The sequence below is a fragment of the Typha angustifolia genome, chromosome 13 (genome assembly GCF_048772165.1).
Source record: "Typha angustifolia cultivar Huaian chromosome 13, ASM4877216v1, whole genome shotgun sequence".
Lineage (NCBI taxonomy): Eukaryota > Viridiplantae > Streptophyta > Magnoliopsida > Poales > Typhaceae > Typha > Typha angustifolia.
The window spans coordinates 14,450,449-14,470,030 of NC_133251.1; the positions used below are offsets into that span (position 1 = coordinate 14,450,449).

A 19,582-nucleotide genomic window follows, 5' to 3' on the forward strand; every position below is an offset into this window, starting at 1 on the left:
GCTTCAAATACCTTCCTTGTAAACTATAAACTGCTTCTAACTCTCTGGTAGCCTGGAGGCCCTCTAGAGTTTTAAGAGTTAATCTAATTTCCCAACCGATTGTTCGAGCAAGAGCAATTAATACCCCTAGTCAAAAGTGTAGCAGTGGTGGCATCTCATTGGTTCGAACAAAGTTGGAGGGAATTATGGGCAACCATTCCTGTCATAAACTGCTATGAAGAACCTCCTTAAGGCTTCTCCAGTGGGGGAAAACAAACTTATTATTAATAAGGGATACAAGGTTTAGTGATCTATTAGATAATGAGCTGATTCAAAATTTTAAATAGTTAGACAGTGAATCAATATTTTACATCGTATTTGTATGATAAAATTTACTATTAAGTATTCTGTATGTCATTTTAACAGAATATATTGGTCAACTTATTGACAAAAACTAGACAGCTGATAGTGATGAAGAATTTAAAAGCTTAAATTGTTAGGTATTAGATATGTTATTTTAACGACATACATATACTAGTCTGACTAGGAAATAGTGAGATGTTATATTCAAAGTATAATAGCACCAATAACACACAATGCCAAACTAGTGCTACAGATAATTGACTTCATAGATACACTAACAAATAACCTACAAGAAAAAGAAAAATATTTACACGAATGGCCCAATAACTAGAGGAGTTCTTTCAACATCAGACCGTTCGTCTCTCGTGCCAACTTGCGTTGCGGTAAGCTCACCCGCGCAGTGCACGATAAGCGCCTCGCTTGCGTTGCGGTTGCGGTGAGCTCACCCGCGCGGTGCACGTGCCGGGAGGAGGGGGCGGGGGGCATTTACGTCATCCCGGGGGACACGCGCGAGGGAGTCGCGGGGAGCGCCACACGCGGCATTAGGCACGTGTCGTATTTGGATCACTGGTGCAGGAACACGTGGACGCGTTGGTAGCCGTCCAATGCCGTCGTTGTCGGCTTTGGAGGGGGTGGGGGGTGATGGGCGGCTAATCATAGAGGGGAAGGTTATGGGAAAGCCAACCCCTTTCACGTAATTGCCATTGGATCGCCACTTTATTCACGTAATTGCCATTGGGGACAATTGGATGATTGCAATAGTCTAATGACCAAATTGCCCCTTCGCTAGTCCAACTTGATTTTCACGTCAACAAGTCTAATATTTAAAAATTAAAAAAAAAATCAGTCATATAGAATAAACTTAAGAAAAAAAATTATTATTACATTTTACACTCTTAAGTTAATTTTAACCTAATTATAACTAACAAAAAAATATTAAAAAAAAAACCCTCTATAATTTAATTAATCTATATGGTAATAGACATCTATAGAAATCATCACCACAGCATCTTTGAGACATAAAATGAAGAAATTGGATAATAAACTCATACTGAGTTGGTGTGATTGATAACAAAGGGTGATGTTTAATAAATCTCTCTGAACAAAAGTAAGATAGTCTTGCGTAATATTTATTAAAATAATCAAGAAAAAATAAGAACTTTTAGACCATTATGCTGGTATCAGCCATAGGATATACTTTCTTTTTTTTTCTTTGGTTTACTTTGGAGTTTGGACATCTTGAGAAGAAAGCATGGTAGTAAAAGTAGAACAAAAAAAAATTAAAATGAAAGTACAAGGATTACCAGGTCCAAGAAATTAACAAGTCAAAACCAACCAAGGTTTGATTAATCTGAAGCAAGAATTCCTAAAAGAATTATATTATATTGTGGAGTATAGCTAATACATCATCTAGAACTTTATTCCTTTCAAATTAAGCAAAAGTTATTAACACATACCAAAAATGTGAGTGCCTATTAATATTGTGTGGGTACTACTACTTATTCATACTTGTACTAAAATAATAGTAATTCTTTAGCTCTGGAAATCCTCCTCTTTCAGAACATATTTGTGAGAGAATACATTGCTATCCTTTTTAGCTACATTTGCAAAAGAATATCTCTTTATATATATATATCATATTTGTAGAGAGAAAATTACTTGAAGACTAGTTTTATCAATGATCTCTGAAAACATATCTAATAAAATAGGAATCAATTTGATAATTATCCTTCTTTTAGTTTTGTAAGAAGAAGCTAAGGATAGAAGGAAGTGACAGGAGGAAGGCTAAAGGAGAAAAGTCAATAAGTACTATTTCAAAGCTTGGATTGACAAAAGAAAACAGGAGGTGGTCACCATCGTCACTTTTGATTTGGACAAGAAAAAGCCATCAAACTTTGAAAGATTGGCATTGGATTAGTACTAATGAAAGTGGGCTCTGTTTCATTTACCAAAGTAATGCAGAGGGTTATCAATACCTTTAAACCATGTGCACCAACCAGCCATATCAAATATAATGCTTGAGAATGAGACTAAAGGAAAGCCATAAATGCTCCTCAATGTGGGGAAGTGGTGGGGATATATATAAATCTATCTATACTTTTTCTATGATTGCAGGCAAAATTATCAGGGTAGACAATAGTTGGGAATTGCACATAATGATCAATTAATTAGTCCCATAGGGAGTAGAAGCTAAATTTGCTTAGTACTAATATAAGATAAATGAGTCTACAACCTAGAGGGTTTGCCTTCTTTTATGCCAAAGATTCAACTCTAGAAAAGTATTTAAAACCCAATTAGCTCCTCAAGGTGGCAGGCCTATGAAGGAAGGGTATTAATACCTTATTATTTATGTAGACTAAGATTTGGAGATATCTATCTATACAAATAGACAGAGGACAACAGTTTAGGGTGTGTAATTATTGATAAAGATTTACTAATGTTAACATGATGACTTGCAGATTCCACAAATGCATCCAAGAATACTAAAGTGTTCCACACTAGTTAAGAGAATATTCCTTACCACATAGAAATAGAACAAAGGTCTCTCTCTCTCTCTATATATAAAATATCTATATATATAAATATCTTTCTCTTTCTCTATCTCAGCTGCACTCATAATTGGATTGGATAGCCACCAGTCAGTCTCTCCCAAAGAGTCCCCCCCCTCCCTCCCATATTCTCCTCCTGTGATTTACTCCAGAAAACCATAAGCTGTCCCAAATGGTGGAGCTTTATGGAGGCCCCACACCTTATCAATCCTCATCATCTTTGCATACCTATCCAAATTTCAAAAAGCAACTAAAACCCAACCCCTTTCAAAGAACTCCTTTCTCTCTCATAACTCATCTCTTTCTCTCTCTAGAAACCCACCTACCCTTTTGGCCAACCTTCTCCAACCCTCTTAATAGAGAGAGAGAGAGAGAGAGAGAGAGAGAGAGAGAGAGAGAGGCCCACAGTCCCACAACCATGTCCCTGTGAACTGGAACAGGCCATCCTCTTTCTCCACAGACGGGGAGGTATATTAGAGCAAAATAATAATAATAATAATAATAAAAAGAGGAAAAATAAAAAGAAGGAGAGAAGAAAAAGAAAAGGAGGCATTTTGGTCTTTTTTGACACAAAGGCTCGAGTGCCCCCACAAGAACGCAGAACGCTTGCGTGTAGGGCTCGTCCACTGCTCGGATTGTGATGGAAGCACACGAAGGCAAGTGATTTGTGCCGAGTGGAGAAAGATGGAATGCCCATCCTGACCTTAAGTGCTGTAGAATTCCTCTGTTTGCTATCTATGGTCTTCTGTATTTTTTTTTCTTCTTCTTTTGTTTCGTCTAATCGGGTTTCCTTTGGGTAGATAAAGGACCGAGCGAGGGGATAACTTCCTCCACATTATTCCCCATCATTCGCTCTCAGGAATCTCCTTTCCCACGGCCCATGAATCGGGAGTGGCTTCCATCATCACCTGCTCCTATTCATCCCTATTCTCCTTCCTCCCCTGGCATGGTCTTTTCCCTGTTTGATTCCGGGAGGTTTGGTGCAGGATTTGGTTGTTGTTGTGCGAGATTCCTCGATGGGTCTTCTCTAGATTATATTTCCTTGTGCTCCTGACCTTGCTTTGAAGTTAAAGTTTGGATCTTTCTGGATTTTTGGTGCCTTCCTCATCTGGGTTTTGCCTGGGGAGCTGCATCTGCAGAGCTGGGGATATGAACAGGGAGGACGATACTTGAAAAGGTTATTCTTTTACTCTCCTGGTGGGTGTGTTGGGTCTGCTTCATGCTTTGTAGCAGTTATGTAAGGAAAAAAGGAGGATTTTTGATTACTTTTGATATGTGGTCTTGGATGCGAAGCTAGTGATCTCGCCAATTTCTCCCTTTTAACCTTGAAACAGTTTGGCTCTCATGACCTGTTTTGACTACATAGAAATATTTGAGAAGGCCTGAGGGAAAAGTTGCATCTTTTTTGCATTGAAGGCTACAGTTCTACCCACCTTTCTGTTCTCCACAATCTAGTGTAAGATTGGTTAAGTGCTTCTTTTCTGCTTTGAATGAGATCTCTGCATGAATTGAGTTCTGGATGCAGTTTTTCTGTGCCTAGTCTTGATGGTATGTTGGTGGGTGTTCTCTGAGATCCCCATGACTTGGTTCATTGATGCTGAGATAATGGAGCAAAAGACTATATTTCGTGGCAGTAAGAGCGAACTCTGGGTGGGATTACCAGACAGATTCTCACTGAAGTCTTGGAAGAGTCATCTCTACAACCACTACTTCGGGTCGAAAAAGGTCAGAAAAACATGTTGGAGGAAGATTCTCTTCTTGTGGATTGTCTGGTGGTTAGCGTGCTCCTTCTGGATTTATTGGTTTATGAACTCCCAAGCTGTTGAGAAGAGGAGGGAGACCCTTGCAAGTATGTGCGACGAGCGTTCAAGGATGCTTCAGGACCAGTTCAATGTGAGCATGAACCATCTTCAGGCCCTAGCTATCATGGTCTCAACATTTCACCATGCCAAAGAGCCATCTGCAATTGATCAGGCAAGGACTTCTTAGTTTCTGTTTCATTCATAACGTAATTGTTCACGTCTTCTTGTCTTGCTATCAGGATGTTGAATACTAGTCTTTTAGTTAGATGATAACTGCGACCCTACTTCTGATTGGGATAATACCTGCTCCCTTATGATAGCATTATGCTTTTTCTGCTTACTCTCAGGAAACTTAACAATGTGATTGCCAAAACCTTGGTTGCAGATGACTTTTGCAAGATATGCTGAAAGAACTACTTTTGAGAGGCCGCTGACCAGCGGAGTGGCATATGCTGTGAAGGTGCTGCATTCTGAGAGGGAGCAATTTGAGAAGCAACATGGCTGGACTATAAAGAAAATGTATTCCTCTAAACAATCCCCAGGCCGGGAGAATGATGAAGTCCCTGAGATCCAGGAGATATCACCTGTTGCAGAGGAATATGCCCCTGTTATCTTTGCGCAAGATTCGTACAATCATGTAATATCTCTCGATATGTTGACTGGAAAGGTGGGTCCCAAGAGTAATTTTCCAAGTCTATCTTGCCTTCATTTAACTTTCATTGTTGTCATAGAACCATCGATTCAATTATGGGAAATGGTGCGGTGTGGAAATTCAACTAGTTATTATAGTACCAAAATTCAGTAACATTTTTCCAGCCATGTCCTGTGATGATACTCATGGTCACTGTAATGATACTTCATGGTAATCTTTCTTGTCATGTTTACCAGGAAATTTATATGTTTTGTTGTTGATCTGAGGACAGTGTTAGTCAGCTGGTCGTCTTTCCTCATAGTAATTTATTGACCATTTGCGAACTATCAAATTAATTTGCAACATTGTTTATCTTAAATGGAAGTATAAATTTTCTTGGCCTGCTTAATTTAACTTTTATTTTCTCATTAGTTTTGGAATTAATTGCACTACTTGTAAATGATATGGTAGAATATCTGGGTTGTAGAGTAGGAATTTTTCTGACTTCGACATGTGACTGATCGTTTAGCTTATTGATGAAGCAGTTGGTTCTTTTAGTATCATTATTTGGACTTTTGGAGGCAACATTGGTGGATAATTTGAAACCGCGCAGTAGGATTTTCTCGTTATCTTGTCATGCTTGATTATTGCTTCATAGATCTCTACTTATGCAGGAAGATCGCGAGAATATATTACGGGCGAGGGAATCTGGGAAAGGGGTCCTAACTGCTCCTTTTCCACTAGTAAAATCAGGCCGCCTAGGGGTTATACTGACATATGCAGTATATAATTCAGAGCTTCTTCCAAGTGCAACTCCAGAAGAACGAATTCAAGCAGCTATAGGGTCAGTTATTAACATATTTAAATATTCTAAGATAAGATGATGACAAGTTACTTGGATAAATGAGACAAAGGCAAACATAAACTCTAGTTGATTGTCTTAAACAGGTATTTAGGTGGAATATTTGATATAGAGGCACTGGTCGATAAGCTACTCCACCAGCTTGCCTGTAATCAATCCATTATTGTCAATGTGTATGACACAACTAATGAGCCGATCAGCATGTATGGTTCAAATGAGACTGGTGGTGGTATATATCATATCAGTGCACTTAGCTTTGGTGATCCAGTAAGACAACATGAGATGCACTGCAGGTACTTGATAGGATCCTTCTGTACAAATTATTTTAGAAGAATGAGCATGTACCAAACTACATGAGAATTTTGTTTAACTAGGTTCAAGCAAAAGCCACCTCTGCCATGGTTAGCAATAACAACATCACTTGGAACTCTTGTGATTGCGTTACTTATTGGTCACATATTTTATGCTACGGTCAACCGCATTGCGAAAGTGGAAGATGATTATCAAGAGATGATGGAACTCAAAAAACGAGCAGAAGCAGCAGATGTTGCTAAGTCCCAGGTACTTAATTGATGTTAATCACACACTATATATTTAATTGGCAGAATCTTGGGGCTTTGATTTCCAGAACTCTATTATTTTTCTTTCATTTGTAGTATGACAGTAATTCTCTTTCATGTCTTTAGTTCTTGGCAACTGTTTCTCATGAGATCAGGACTCCTATGAATGGTGTTCTAGGTGAGGACTCGACTTCTTTGATGGCCAAAGTAATTTATAAGAGGACTCAACTTCTTTGATGGTCAAAGGAATCTATACTAGAAGATCTTACCAATTTGTTTATTTTCCAGGGATGCTACAAATGCTTATGGACACCGATTTGGATATTACGCAACAAGACTACGTCAGAACTGCCCAAGCCAGTGGGAAAGCACTGGTGTCACTTATAAACGAAGTTCTTGATCAGGCAAAAATTGAATCCGGTAAGCTCGAGCTTGAAGCCGTCTCATTTGATCTGCGAGCAGTTTTGGACGACATCTTGTCACTTTTCTATGGAAAAGCTCAAGAGAAACAATTAGAGGTACATGTGACATTTCAACACTTTTTATCAAAATTATTTTATTTCTTGATCTTCTGATTCCATTGGAAACTTTTTCTGCAACCATACTTCTATATGCTGGGAGAGTAGTTGGCCATGTATGTCTCAGATCAAGTTCCAGAAACTCTTAGTGGTGACCCTGGAAGAATAAGACAAATCATCACGAATCTCATCGGGAATTCAATAAAAGTAAGTATCTTTCCTTCATCTGAATGAGAAAGAAATGAAAGAGATCCCGAAATTTGGAGGAAAAAAAACTCATCCTCATTCTTTTTTGGCAGTTCACAGAAAAAGGGCATATTTACCTAACTGTTCATCTTGTTGAAGAGGTTATGAATTCATTAGAAGTGGAAACACAAGCTCAGTCGACAAACACCTTGAGTGGATTTCCAGTAGTAGATAGAAGGCATAGCTGGGAGAGATTTAAGATATTCAATCAAGAGTCAGCTACTATCTCTTCAGATCAAGTAAACCTAATCGTAACCGTCGAAGATACTGGGGTCGGGATCCCTCTGGATGCTCAATCTCGTGTGTTCACACCTTTTATGCAGGTGGGTCCATCGATTGCACGCATCCATGGGGGAACTGGGATTGGATTAAGCATCAGCAAATGCTTAGTTGGTCTCATGAAGGGAGAGATCGGATTTGTGAGCAAACCTCAAGTTGGTTCAGCTTTTACTTTTACTGCTGTCCTCATGAGAGCTAGCACTAGTTCAGGTGACTACAAGTCTTCTGAATTTCAAGGCATGACAGCGTTAGTGGTCGATCAGAGACCAATCCGTGCAAAAGTTACGAATTACCATCTGCAAAGGCTTGGAATTAATGCTGAACTAACTACGAGCCTTGGTCAAGTTGTTCCTAGAATAGCTAGTGGTACATTAGATGTAAAAATGGTGCTTGCTGACAATGAAACCTGGCTGAAGGAGTCTAATTTCTGGCCTCATTTGATTAGCAAGTTAAGATCTGGAGGTAGAACAGATATACCAAAACTTTTCTTATTGACGAATCCGACCAACTCTATTAAGAGTAACTCACCTAGTACTGATGAATATGATTCAACTATAATTATGAAGCCCCTTAGAGCAAGCATGCTACAGGTGTGTCTGCAACGAGCTTTAGGTAGTGGAGAGCGGGATAATTTACGAAATGGAGGGCTTGCATGCCCATCATTGCGAGGCCTTCTCCATGATAAGCAAGTTCTGGTTGTGGATGACAATCTTGTGAATCTCCGAGTAGCTGCTGGTGCTTTGAAGAAATATGGTGCTGGAGTAACTTGCGTGGATAGTGGGAAAAAGGCAATAGTGATGCTGAATCCACCACACAAGTTTGATGCTTGTTTCATGGACATTCAAATGCCTGAAATGGATGGGTATGTCTTATTTCCATTTTATTTCTGCAATCAGAGTTGCAAACTAATGATTAATTGTCTCTCTTTTGTTTTATGTATGTTTATACTTTATATGACTATGAATTATTATATTTAAAGTTTTTCATTGTCATGGACTTTTTAAGACTCGCATATATTTTTGCTTTTCAATTTGAGCTGATGTATAGCAAGTTATCTTCTCTCAGATTTGAAGCTACTAAGAGGATAAGGGAGATGGAAACCAATCTTAATGATCGTATAAAGCATGGAGAAGTAGCCTTAGAGGCTTGTGGATATATATTGCATTGGCATATTCCTATACTGGCCATGACAGCCGATGTTATCCAAGCAACATATGAGGAGTGCCTAAGGTGTGGAATGGATGGATATGTGTCGAAGCCATTTGAAGGAGAGCAGCTGTACAGAGAAGTAGCTCGTTTTCTCAAAGCCACAACAAAATCCAGTCAGTAGATCAGTTACGCACTGTATGATACTAGAGGATGTTCGTCTGAGGTTCATCATTACAGCATTGCTGATCTCATTGAATGTAGAGTTGTTTCATAAAGTAAGCAATCATTTTAACTTGTCGGTTTCCTCTACCAGATATGCTCGTTATTCAGCTTAGATTTCCTTATGCACACAAGACGTAAGAACTGCTATCTGGATTTGCTGACATTTGTTTGCCTGCGTACCATTTATCATTTCAATGCCGCTACAATGGTGTGATATTTTTATTCATCTCTCAGGGATGAATTCTGAAGATGATTCCATCATCTCTAGAGTTCAAATGGTCCTCAAAATCAAGGAATGCAAAGGCAACAATTGCAAGATTTACCATCAGCAGCATCTCAAGGAAGATGCATTTGGCGAACCCACATCACTCACTCTGCCTATATCCTTCACCTTGTAGAATAAACACAGTTTGAATGCTTTTCCTCACAATATATGGAGTGTACAGAGAACGGACGTTCGTATATTCCTTTATTTATTGAATTTGTGATAATACCTGTTCTTCAGCGACGGCAGAATTCATGGATGCAGATTACATGTTGGAATAAGATCAGATGAAATGAAATAGTAAAAGGTATCAATCCTTGTCATGCTTCTATGTATGTTCTCATTTTGATAGAAGCTGGTGCCTTAAGTCCAGGTGGTCTGTCGCCATGGATCTTTCAGTTTGAAGTTTTGTACATTAAGCAGAAAGTGCACCTTCTAAAATTGCACAATATTATCTTTGAGAGTTTGAACATTTTTACTCGTCTATCCACAAATTATAGTTTAGACTTTAGTTAAAGCAAAACAGTTGTAGGGGGTTATTATTTTCACTCAGCAAATCTGAATCATATATATCAAATACTGGTATGCCAATATCGAAAGAGATTAAATCCAGGTTAAACTATATTTTCCATGGCTCCAAGGCATGGAAGGAGTAAGAGGGAGTAGGAGATGGAAGCTGGATCAGGTGGTTGGAGTGAATTATTTTTGTTATTGGACTAGAAATACAATTGATCTAGTAATAATGGACTGACTTGGAATTTAAACAGGGAAACAACTGGGTTGCTCATTTTTTTTTAAAATTTTAAAATTTAATTAGTTATCCTTGATATTCAACTGTTCAGCCTATTTATCATAAGGATATTTTAGTCCTAAAAATTAAAAGTGTAACTAAGATATAGTTTTGTACAGAGTCATATGTTTTGATTTACTTAAACCTAAATATTAGTTAAAAAAGATGAAATAAAGGAAGCACTACATTAAGCCTTTTACTTAGTTACATTAGTTACAATAAAATATAAGATAAGATCTAGGACATAAAATAAAATATATTAAGAAACATAGTCCTATCAGATACACAGACGTAAAGAAACTAAAGGTTAAATCAACCAAAGATTAAAAAAAAGAAGGAAAGGAATCATCAACCAACAGAATTAACCAAAGAAACAGAAAGAGAAAGGAACAATACATAGACCGAAGAGTAAGTGTGGCTAAACACCCAAGATCACAACAGTGGTCCTTCTATCCTTGTGGCAATCTTATACGTTGGACTCATACCTTCTTCTTCTATTTCTTTTTTTTTTAATTCTTTATTTTGTTTGTCTTAATTTTTCCCAAAGATGCTATCACAGACGATATAAATTGAAGCCTGATTTTGTAAGATTTGTGGGTCTTTCAACACTACAACTAAAATTTGGGTTTATTCCAATAGAAACAGTATGAATTCAATGCAAGAAAATACAGTGGAACCATAAAAAAAGATGCAAATACGATGGATCATTGTTGCTACGGAAAACATGCGCAATGGTGGCAGTTTGCACTCAATTGTCATATTTGTTTTAATTTTATTTTGCAGTCCTGAAATTTTACCTGATTAACCTGACTGGCATTTGCAGATTAAATTTGTATGATTAAATCTTTTTTTATAAAAGAGAGAAGTTAATAGTGCCGCAGTTAAACCGTTAGATATGAATCTAGGTACACTCATTCAATATGAGCCATTTCAACCCTTCAAGCACTACTGCATTAGCTATATGACTCATCTGATGTACTTCTACTGTGGATTTAGGTATAATCCAGCTCTTGTATCTTCTGATGAACTTTAATAATGCCCCAGAAGTCACTTTAACTATGATTCATATCTCCTAGCCTTAATTAGACTTGCAAACCCCTTAAAAAAAAAGAGCGAAGGCAAAAGGATCAATGGATTGTAGACATCATTTTTGCTGGTGTTAATGGAATCATGTAATCTTTTCATGTTGTAGGAACAATAGTAAAACATGTACATGAAAATAATGCTGCATTATTTCTCATTAGTTGAACCCAGCTAATTTGGGGCTTTTGATATCATATAATTGTCCTGTTATGGCTTTCCTTTGTAGCTAAATGTAGCGATGCCCCATGCACATACTGACACTGAAACGGAAAGGTTGACATTTCTTCATACAATCTCTACTTTGAGGAAGAGGTAGAGATGGAAAAGAAGAAAAGAAAATTCTTGCATTGATAGCATCCAAAGTACTGTGTGATGTATAATTTCCAGTCCTTTTCGGTTGCACCATTATCACTTTCACTGTATTAATTATACATTGCTGGAATGTCTATAAAATTCTCGGAGAGTATCAATGATTGATTACATGGAAGAAAGCATTGAGCAATCTATGAACCGGATCTCTTCAGATAAGCCATTACGCCGAGGCCAGCAACAAGTGCTGCTCCAGCAGCTACTGAACTGTATGCAGATGCCCATGCATCCCGCCGGGCATACTCGAAACTTCCAGATCCGCCATTTTTCTTACTCTGGCCGGGCCCCAAGTAATCCAAATGTAGCCTTAAGCTCTGCAAGCAAATAAGAGAAGTTAACAGACTGCCCCAAGTAATTTGATTAAACCAGCATGTGTGCAGGATTTGGCAAAGGTAAACTTATGCAAGATTATCAAGAGAGCAAGACTAGATCCATTAATATGTTCCGGTGAGCTTCAGATACTGTCCCGCGATTCTTTCTAATAACTCATACCTCTGGTTTGTCAGCTAATTTAATCAAATCAATCCATATGAATTTTATTCAAGTTAAAATACCCTGATCGCACAACAAGTCTACCATTTTATATGGCAAAAAGTTGGGACTCGATTTAGCTTCCCTACTCAGCATTTGACTTAGTGTGAACTTACTAAACCTTGCAGTTGTTATATGCAAATATTAGGAGAATCAAACGAATCAATTTACATTAGTAAAATAGTTCCTATCACCGTAAGATATATCTATATCATTGCCAACTTATATGGATTGAATAAAGTATCAGACTCTAACTACACCAACACAAACAAACAAGAAATAATTCTAGTAGAAATAGGAATAGATATAAAATGTTGATTATTTCACAAATTGTTGATCTTTTAACTCATCTTAAAATTTTAGCTATAACCATTTGTTTCACTTGATCATGCTAGCAAGAATAAAGATAATTAAATAAAACCAGAGAGCATTCCTCAAGTGAGCCACAAGTTTAACACGGTCACATTTCCGTCATTTAAAGCTTTAGATGAACTGGATCAAATCATTTTTAGTGTTTTCTAATGTTCAAGAATAAAATCGCATCCAAAAGAAACATTTTGAAATTAGTCACCAACACCTATAGAGAAAATGCTATCTTAAGAAAGTCTTAAAATGCTACCTTCCAACCAATCTGTCTAGCATGGTCAACAGCTGCTGTGAGGTCATTATCTGATGAAAGAATGACCTTGTCATGATCCTCATCTTCGTACTATGAAACACAGTCAGGAACCAATATCATTATACAACTTATTGATAGTTTGATGTAATACTAGTAACTATTCTTTATATTTCCATGCATAAGGAAAGTCACTTAGGTACCAGAATTTGAGGTAGATGGTTCCTATCAATGTCGTCACCAACTCTCTGGAGGATGCAAGCTATCAAGTCTGCTAAACTATGTGTCTCTGAAACAGGCAATACCAGGGACATCAGTTATTGCAAAAGAGCCATATGAGCTTATTAATCTGCAAAATGTTCTGTCGGACAAGCATACCACAGTTAAATCTATGCATCCTTCCTTGCTTATCCTGAAGCTTAAACCCAAAGGTACTAGATAAACCTGAAGCTGGATAAAGAGCAGACCTTCCTGTCTCTGTTGCTTCAGATGCATATCTTGTAGATCCTTCACTGGAACATTATTAATTTACCGTCAATAAGGGGAATCCATATTTAAGTCCAGATAGATAGTAGATAAGAGAATTTCACCTTCGAGAATCGTCATCATCATCCAGAGGTCCTATGGCCAAAGCAGAATCCCAGAACTTCTGCATCATGGAACTTGTTTCCTGACTTCCAACTCCTCCACTGCTTCCCACCTTAAGACATAATAAACATAGAGAAAACCAGGATAATTAGCAGCAATTCCAGGTAACAGGACTATACACATCCTTAATATATGCCTTGGATGAAGTTGGGAAATCTACATGATGACATAGGTAAGACACTGGAGTGCACAAGGGAAATGCAATAATTACTTCATAATTCATTCGTATTCCTTATTTAATTGACTGAGTCTGTTCTATCAAGGAAACCTTACATTGATATAAGAGATACATTAATCAACAGCTAAATGATTCTCCTTAAAATTTAGAATGCCACACCCAGAAATATCTGGAATCAAACACAGCAAATCATGATATGGATGCTAACTTAAAGTTAGAATGACCTTATAGTTTGTCTCAGCGGCTTCATGTCCATGACATCATTTTATTGAACCTTAGGTACATTACTTCTCTGAACAGGCAATGTTGGTTGCATAAAGACCACCTAAGGTATAATAGTGTTAATCTGTTTGCATCCAGGAGACAATGGCATTATCAAGCTTAGTATCAAGGAACCAATGATATTAAAATGATTATCAGCTTCAACTCTTACTCCTTACAAATCAAGCAGTCAAGCATCTTTTGCCTTCTGAATTCCCAAAACATGACTTTATACTTTATAGAATAAGTTAGAAAATTGAAAGGGGGTTAGTAGAAGTATAAAACTAGATTCAGCATGCTATACTATATATCAAACTCATTAGTCATTAGAAATTGTTACACAGTTTAAAGGGTCTAGGAAGACCAGGCATAGCAAACCATGAAATATCTTGTCAAAAGACTCAAAACTACATTATTAACTTACAGTGGCTATTGCAGCATGAGTTATGTGAATAACATCAACAACTGTGACAATGTTCCCATCTGTATAAAGCACAAAAGTATATTAATGACCACAGGGAAAGAAACATAAAAAGAAAAGCCTGTATTATTAGACTTACCTCTACCGACAACAGGAAGATGTAAAAACTTTTTATCATGCATGGTTTGAAGTGCATCAAGGATTGGCATGTCAACTGTTCCACATTCTGGGTTTGGGGTCATCACCTGTATTATGTGTTCACGGTTTAAATGTTTCAGCAAAAGTATTAGTATACTTTTCGCATATTTGAAGGCAACAGCTGTGTATAATAAAGTGGAGAGCAACATTGTCCAGTATATGGCACTGTCACGTTTACAACACAAGTTATTTTGCAGGATAACCAAATGCCAATTAGCTTCTCATCAATAATGCACCCGTTCTGAAGTATACTATGGCAAAAATTGTCATATTTCTCTTTCATCTATTCTTTCATTAGATGACCTCTAAAGAGGCACTACTTACCTAATCTAGAGGCAAGGAGCAAGCCTCAATAGTCATACCAAGTGATGTCCTCTACTTAGAGATACCTTCAAAGATTACAATCTACAAGCCTATTTCATTGCTTTATCGACATTCCTCTCCTAGAAACAGGCCTTTTTCTGCCTCATGTTAGGATTCTCCCTGCCCTTTGTGATGTTGTCAATCTAATCCATCCGCCTCCTTGTTGGAGCATACTTCTCCAGCATAAGTGGACAATTTGCATGTCCATTATCTGGGCCCAAATGGTTGTGACCATTTTATCTCTTTTTTCTCCCTTCATCCATATCTCTTCAAGAACTCTAGCAACAGTCAGAACTCCCACAGGCGGGTGATCGTTTGCTCGCATTCATGCAGCCTTGCCCCATCTCTTTGGTGTCATCTGCCTTTAGCAGCTCGGATTTTTGGGCCTTTTTCCTCCAACTATATCACAAGACATGTCACAGCTTGGATATCCTTAGCAAAAGCTCACACCGATTGACAATGTATTGATCAATTAAGCATTGAATTATAGCTAGGTTAATTTCATGTGAGATCCCTCTCTTACATCTGACTATTCCCTGGTCAGCATTTTCTGACCAAACCAAGAAAATCAAAAGATTTATAAGGTTGGTTCTGTTTAATAAAAGTAGATAGAATGAGAGACATGATATTTCACATGCATGGGCCGAGTTTTCTTATGAAAGATAACTACTTAAATTGTTAAAACCAAACTAAATTATTCAACTATGGATAGTATAAAGATTACTGCATTCAAGGCATACAATGGAAAGATGTTCAAAAGTTCATTGCATGGACATATTGGAAATCCATTCTCAAATAGAAAACCCCATCTCCAATACACTCCTTTTCTGAATCTTTTTCTGAACAAGATAATCAGATCCAGTTCAGCCTCATATGACCTAAGGATCTGCTTCACTTCGGCCTAGTATACAAACTTCAATCTAAAATAACATGACCTAAATATTGCTCAAAAGCTATACATAACTATCAGAACTACAAATTGTACTGAAACTGCAAGCGGAAGTAGATGACATTATGGAGAACAAAAAAGTAGTTGTATTGCCCACAGGACTTTTAATATTTGTTCTTTTATTTTCTGAAGACAACAAATAAAGACTATAACACATCAATCTCCTATATCATTACCTACGACAGCACACATTATCATATTGCAAACAATTGCAAGCTATGTGGCAGTAATGTACCTTCTCAACAAGTGTAGACTCAGGAGAAAGATTTTGTGCTACTACACGCATCAATATATCTCTGGGACTGAGGGAAAAAAAATAAGGTAAAAAAAAAGGACAGGACAATGGTTAAACCAACTGATATATGTAGTGCTTATCTATGAAATGAGGATCCTTACGTTATTATCCCTGTAGGTTTATTTTCAACTGTTACGATTGCTGAACTAATCTTGAATTCAAGCATTTTCTTTGTTGCAGTTAAGACAGAGTCTGCTGGTGAGACTGTAACAACCCTGGGAGAAGATGTAACCATCAAAAGATTAGTATATGACTATATTCTCAATATTCTATTCTCCTTTATAATAGAATTGAACTAACTATATATTACTTTAAATAGGATATTACCTACTTTGAATTCTCTGGAATAATGGTAGACAAAGATGGCCTAAACATCCTTTCTCGAAGAGTTTCAATAAATGTATTAGGACCTGGAAATAAGTTAAACTAGGTTTAGAGATAATTAAACAGATTTTAGAGACAAGTAATTCCACCAGTTATGAAACTAGGAGATACATAAGTAAAAGTCAAGTAAAGGTACAGCGAAAAGGGTCAAACTGTATTAGGTCAAGAAAAAAATGATTATAAGGGAATCATTTAACTAATATATGTCTACTAACCAGAAATTGATGTTCCCCAGTTCTTCTCCACCCCTTCAACAGCAGCTGCAATGGCTTTTCCCTTCTCAGCTGCTCTTTCCATCCGAGCAATAGCATCATAAAGGCACTTTGCTATGTCCAATAAAGCAATGACTTCACCATGTTCTACCACAGGTAAATGTCTGAACTTCCCTGAAACAGAAAAAATGATGGTAAAATGTTATTCGACTTTATCTAGACAATAGGGATATGCCCAAGTATTTGGATTCTTACAAACCTTGCACCATTTTCTGCAGTGCTTCTACAGCTAATGTGTCCGAGAGAACAAATACAGGATTCCTGGTCATGACCTTGGAAACTGGTGTTTCATCAAGCTTTAATTCACGAGCAATAACTCTTGTTGTTATATCCTTCAAGATAGGAGAACGTACAATCATCACTATGAACTCCACAACTAATACTAGTTCTTGTTAAGTAGCACAAATAGATGATATTCACCTTATCAGTCAGGATTCCGCAGAGTAATGCATTTGAGTCTGTTAACAACACGGCGTCAACTCTTCGAGCAGCCATCCTGCGGCAAGCCTCATATACTGTTGTACTCTCGGGTATTGTTAAAGCCTTGGATAATCGTAGTCTTTTTACAGTTCTCTCACCAGTCCTGCTTTCCAGAATGGACAAAGTAAATCACATAAGGGAATTGCAAACATAGTATCCAAAAATTTAATCATAGCCATAGGTATATTGATATGGATGTCAAAAATGGTCCACCAACTAAAAAATTTTCCCATTTAGAAGGATAAGAACTAATGACAAGTCAGTCAATAAAATACTTATTACTTATTAACTTAGTTCTACAAGTCTAGTATTATTCGACTAATGCTCCCAGCTGTGTGCATTTGGGGATAATTCACAGCAGTAAACAATCAATCAATCACATGAAAACAATCAAATGATTATAAAGTTATCAATAAGGTAAATGATCTAATATGTTAGGAGCTGTGAAGGAGAGTTTGCTAGAAATCTTTAACTTAATGTTGGCATTGGTACAGGAGAGCGGTTATGAAAGAGATCAGCATTCTGTCCTTCAACCAAAATAAGTAAGCAAAACATCAGTATACCTATCACATATCTGCATCAATAAGACTTCTACAGCAGAGGATGCCGATAAGCATGATATGGAACACTTGAAATGTAAAATAAAAAAATAAAAAAACAAGAACTAATGAACTCTTAGTAACCTTTTCCCATACCTTAATGAACACAAAATGGATGCTAACAATTGAGCAAGAATGTAAATATATTGCACTAGATTCTTTTGTCGAGCATCAAACTACTGATCTTAATATACTACCATTCAAAAGCATAAATATTAAATAACAACTCGGCCAATTTGATGCTAAGGAAGTCCCTTTATCCCATAATTAAATTTTCACTTAGAGAATTAAGGCCTCAAGCATAAAACACTAAACAAGATCAGAGCACTATCTATTGCCAACAAAAAAAAAATGTCCAACAAGAGGTCGGAAATTTGCTATTTCTCACCCTAGGCCATTCAGGAAGCCATCCTTAGAGGAATTAACCAAAAGAAATGGAAGTACACGAAAACCTCATCCACAAAGTAGAAAGAAAAAAAGAGTACATAAAGTCTTTTATTTGCAACATTCCTGGAGAATATAACGCATGGGCAAAAATGATAATTTAGAACAATCCCAAAAATGGAACCTAAATAGAAGAGATGTACAAATCTCCTCCTCATATTGTGAAAAGTACCAGCTTCAATAGGCTAATTAGGTAGAAAAGTAATGTAAAATAATTCAAATCAAGAAAAAAAAAAGTAGAATAGAGTATCATACGGAAGGCGAGACACAGTTGTCCTCCGTCTGGCATCGGAGCTCCCGTTCTCCGCCGTATTCCTCCGCCCCGCGACGCCGACACCCGATATGCTATTCCTCCTCGCTGCTCCCCCGCCGTCCATCTCCGATCCGACAGTCGAGAATTCCGCCGCCTCCGAGAGAATCGCAAAGATCGCCGGCGATGGAAGCGAACGATTGGAGGGTTGAGCTTTCTCTCTCTTTATCTCTTTCTCTCTCTGGGAGACACCATTTATATGGGAATCGAAGCCTCCTTAAACCGCAAAAATTGCCCATAATTTAGAAGGAAGATAATTTAAATTACCAGTCAGTCAGGACTCCGATTTTGACTCTCAAGGTAACAGCGAGACACGTCAGCCAGACAAGGTGGGCTCTACCTTTCCGGTCTGCGCGTGTTACTATTCGGGTTTGCAAAAAAGGTGCGTTGCTTGTTCGGCGAGTCCAACTAGAAGGGAGAGAGGACTCTCTGCAAAACTTGTGCAGGAATTTATTATGTCCACTACTTGGCATCACAAGGTTGGTGATCAGACGTTGTTAAGCTAAAGCTTTATGCAGTCCAGGGTGCAGAGGACCTCGTATATCTTGTAGAAGGGCAGTCTCGGGAAAAGGCCCTTTTGCGATGCCTTGTCGGAGATGTCCACACGTCCGCATATAAGGTTGTATAGAAGAAGCATTAGTTTCGGATGGGGCATCTGCCATCGTTCCAATTCTTTATAAGCAATTATTGACTAATTAAGTCATTAGTCGATTTAATAAAATAGGAGTAAGTCAACGAGGAAGAGAGTGATATACTAGAGAACTACTAATTTCTTTTGTGAATATGGGACCTAGAAGGTTGCTTCGTCCGCTATATTATTATCTGTTCAGAAACCCAATTCACAAAATTAAATGGGCTCTTGACTCCACTAATATCAGTTTCATTGCCTAATGCATATAATCAAGTAATCAACTATATCCTATTGAATTGATTTGGGAGAATTTGATGCCAGATTATAGAAATTGA

At 37.5% G+C, this 19,582-nt stretch overlaps 2 protein-coding genes across 2 annotated transcripts; one reads left to right on the forward strand and one right to left on the reverse strand.

The window, feature by feature from the left end:
* The first annotated feature begins 3,614 nt into the window (after positions 1 to 3,614).
* Positions 3,615 to 9,897, forward strand: LOC140773121 (probable histidine kinase 3). Its single transcript, XM_073115506.1, has 11 exons — positions 3,615 to 4,865; positions 5,079 to 5,360; positions 5,999 to 6,168; positions 6,273 to 6,479; positions 6,561 to 6,747; positions 6,873 to 6,924; positions 7,035 to 7,264; positions 7,373 to 7,471; positions 7,564 to 8,651; positions 8,855 to 9,213; positions 9,395 to 9,897. Exons 1-10 carry the CDS (start codon positions 4,437 to 4,439, stop codon positions 9,117 to 9,119), a joined length of 3,009 nt encoding a protein of 1,002 aa, XP_072971607.1. The 5' UTR covers positions 3,615 to 4,436; the 3' UTR covers positions 9,120 to 9,213; positions 9,395 to 9,897.
* A 1,720-nt stretch (positions 9,898 to 11,617) lies between these two features.
* Positions 11,618 to 19,104, reverse strand: LOC140773872 (CBS domain-containing protein CBSCBSPB1-like). The gene is made up of 15 exons (XM_073116647.1): positions 18,957 to 19,104; positions 18,562 to 18,832; positions 17,204 to 17,366; positions 16,983 to 17,115; positions 16,727 to 16,897; positions 16,459 to 16,537; positions 16,229 to 16,342; positions 16,068 to 16,134; positions 14,462 to 14,567; positions 14,326 to 14,384; positions 13,405 to 13,514; positions 13,193 to 13,326; positions 13,018 to 13,103; positions 12,818 to 12,907; positions 11,618 to 11,981 (listed from the first exon to the last, which is right to left on the reverse strand). The coding sequence occupies exons 1-15, from the start codon at positions 19,087 to 19,089 to the stop codon at positions 11,802 to 11,804; spliced, it is 1,896 nt and encodes a 631-aa protein (XP_072972748.1). The 5' UTR covers positions 19,090 to 19,104; the 3' UTR covers positions 11,618 to 11,801.
* Between the last annotated feature and the right edge of the window lie 478 nt (positions 19,105 to 19,582).